The sequence below is a fragment of the Sphaeroforma arctica genome, assembly GCF_001186125.1.
Source record: "Sphaeroforma arctica JP610 unplaced genomic scaffold supercont1.2030, whole genome shotgun sequence".
Classification (NCBI taxonomy): domain Eukaryota; class Ichthyosporea; order Ichthyophonida; genus Sphaeroforma; species Sphaeroforma arctica.
This window is the reverse complement of record NW_014038528.1, coordinates 1-2,220: the sequence shown is the minus strand read 5'-3', so window position 1 is coordinate 2,220 and position 2,220 is coordinate 1. Positions and strand designations below refer to the sequence as shown.

General features: G+C 41.1%; 1 protein-coding gene across 1 annotated transcript in view; it reads right to left on the bottom strand.

Moving 5' to 3' along the window:
* Window positions 1-1,275, bottom strand: part of SARC_12042 (hypothetical protein) — a gene marked incomplete at both ends in the record, with an annotated part of 8,058 nt that extends 6,783 nt beyond the window's left edge. Inside the window, 2 exons of the mRNA XM_014293859.1 lie at window positions 410-633; window positions 1,197-1,275. Coding sequence (XP_014149334.1) covers window positions 410-633; window positions 1,197-1,275 — 303 coding nt within the window. The remainder of the gene's footprint in view (window positions 1-409; window positions 634-1,196) is intronic.
* Between the last annotated feature and the right edge of the window lie 945 nt (window positions 1,276-2,220).

The following is a 2,220-nucleotide window of genomic DNA, read 5'->3' as shown; positions in this document are numbered from 1 at the left end:
GTATTTATACCAGCAACCGTTCTTAACATATAGCTAGTCCCACTTATAAAATAACATACAGCATGAGTGTATTCATATCAGCAAACGTTAGTCTTAACATATAGCTAGTCCGACTTTTAGGATAACATACAGCATGCGTGTATTTATACCAGCAACCGTTCTTAACATATAGCTAGTCCCACTTATAAAATAACATACAGCATGAGTGTATTCATACCAGCAAACGTTAGTCTTAACATATAGCTAGTCCGACTTATCATGAGTGTATTCATACCAGCAAACGTTAGTCGTAACATATAGCTAGTGCGACTTATAAAATAACATGCAGCATGAGTGTATTCATACCAGCAAACGTTCATCCATCGAAATGTAAGTGTCTACGAACAACAGAGTGGAGGATTCGCAATACCTGAAGAGAGCTCAGCACGCAAGAATCCTTGTCCGGAAAAGGGCAAACGTGATTTGTGATGGAATGCAGACCCACTCGAAAGGAGTCTAGATGGAAGAGAATCTGAACCAGAACATTCAGAAAACACATGTTCTCTCCAGGTAGATTTATTAGACCTCGTGTAATATTGCTGGTCCCCGGAGAAACGGCATCGGTGAGTCGATGGTTTGTGCGTGGGCTTGCGTCTGTGAGTGGGTGTATGTGTATGTTTGTTATCTAGATAAGCAAATACTCACTCGCAAGTTTGTCCTATAGGTCGCATACACAAGAACACGCAACAGTAAGACTGTGTTTTTTCCACAGTTGTGTGTCTTCGACCCTACAAATAAATACGGACAGGCACACGGCTGCATCGATTTGGATCGGAATATAGAATCGTACATGCCATAAACACACTGATAGTAAGAACTGATAACGGGTATAACATAGGCATGTATACTATATCGACATGATGTGGCTGAGTGCACAGTCGAGGAGCAGAGTGCTACCGCCATGGACAGCGGCAGGTGGGCGCTGCAAAGGAAATCTCAACATGCACAAGATGTCTCAGAAGCAAGCAGAAAAGATAACTTTCAATTCAGATGCACTCATTACACCTATAACCATACAACGCGCTTTTGACCACTCAAACCCCACACTTCGAATTCACATTCACACTCCAGGCCTACATTTACATCAGCCGAGCTTTCCAACATTAGAAAGAAAAATCTGAACCAAAATTTTCCGATATACACAATAATTTCCATACTAGCAGAGAGCGACGACTGCTGCTTCCGAGAAACTCCAGGTGTGAGGGGCGCTGATAGGCTTGCCGCAGCAGCCGCTGCAGAGGTGTTTGGAATAGTATATAGATAAATGGCACTTGCAAACAGCTGAAGTGTTTGGAATAGTATATAGATAAATGGCACTTGCAAACAGCTGAGGTGTTTGGAATAGTATATAGATAAATGGTACCTGCAAACATTGTTTTCTATTGCTACTGCCAAAGCGTCGAATCGAACAGTCGTACAAGTGCATGCAGTCAAGGGTCAGCCTGCTCCATAGCCAACCCACTGTGACGATACCAATCGAAAACACAACGTACAACGAAGCTAAAACGGGGAGCTTGTAAAGATTCGAACCGTATGATGCTGAGACCTCTGCGCCGTATTGTAGTATATTATAAGACATCCCCTTGCGAACCAGGACAGATCACAGTCGAACGTGAAACATGCCTTATACGCACATATACACGCCAGGTAACATTGCTATTGCTAAGTATTCTAAGCTACCAATAGACCTCATTTATCGAACCTCGTGTACTTTCTAGACCATATCAGTATTCACAACAACGAAAAACCGATAGGATGACGAGTCCGCCCTATCTACAAGCACTACAACTAGCACATATAACAATATGAACAAAATGGACATGACGAATGTAGTCAACTACATGATTTTGAGTACACCTGTGCGTATTCTCTCCAAGGACCTACAATTGTACCGACTTGCTCCAAATACAATCCAAAATGAAGAAGAGCACCCCAATTACAAATGAAAAGAGAAAGACACCTACAGGCATATATATATATACGTGTGTGTGTGTGCGTGTGTGTGTGTGTGTGTATGCGTGTGTGTACGTATGTGTGTGTATGTATGAATATATGTATTTTGTGTATGTATGTATGTATGTATGCGAGTGTGTACGTATGTATGTATAAATGTATGTATGTATGTATGTATGTATGTTTCTATGTATGTATGTATGTATGTATATATATACAAATAAATAA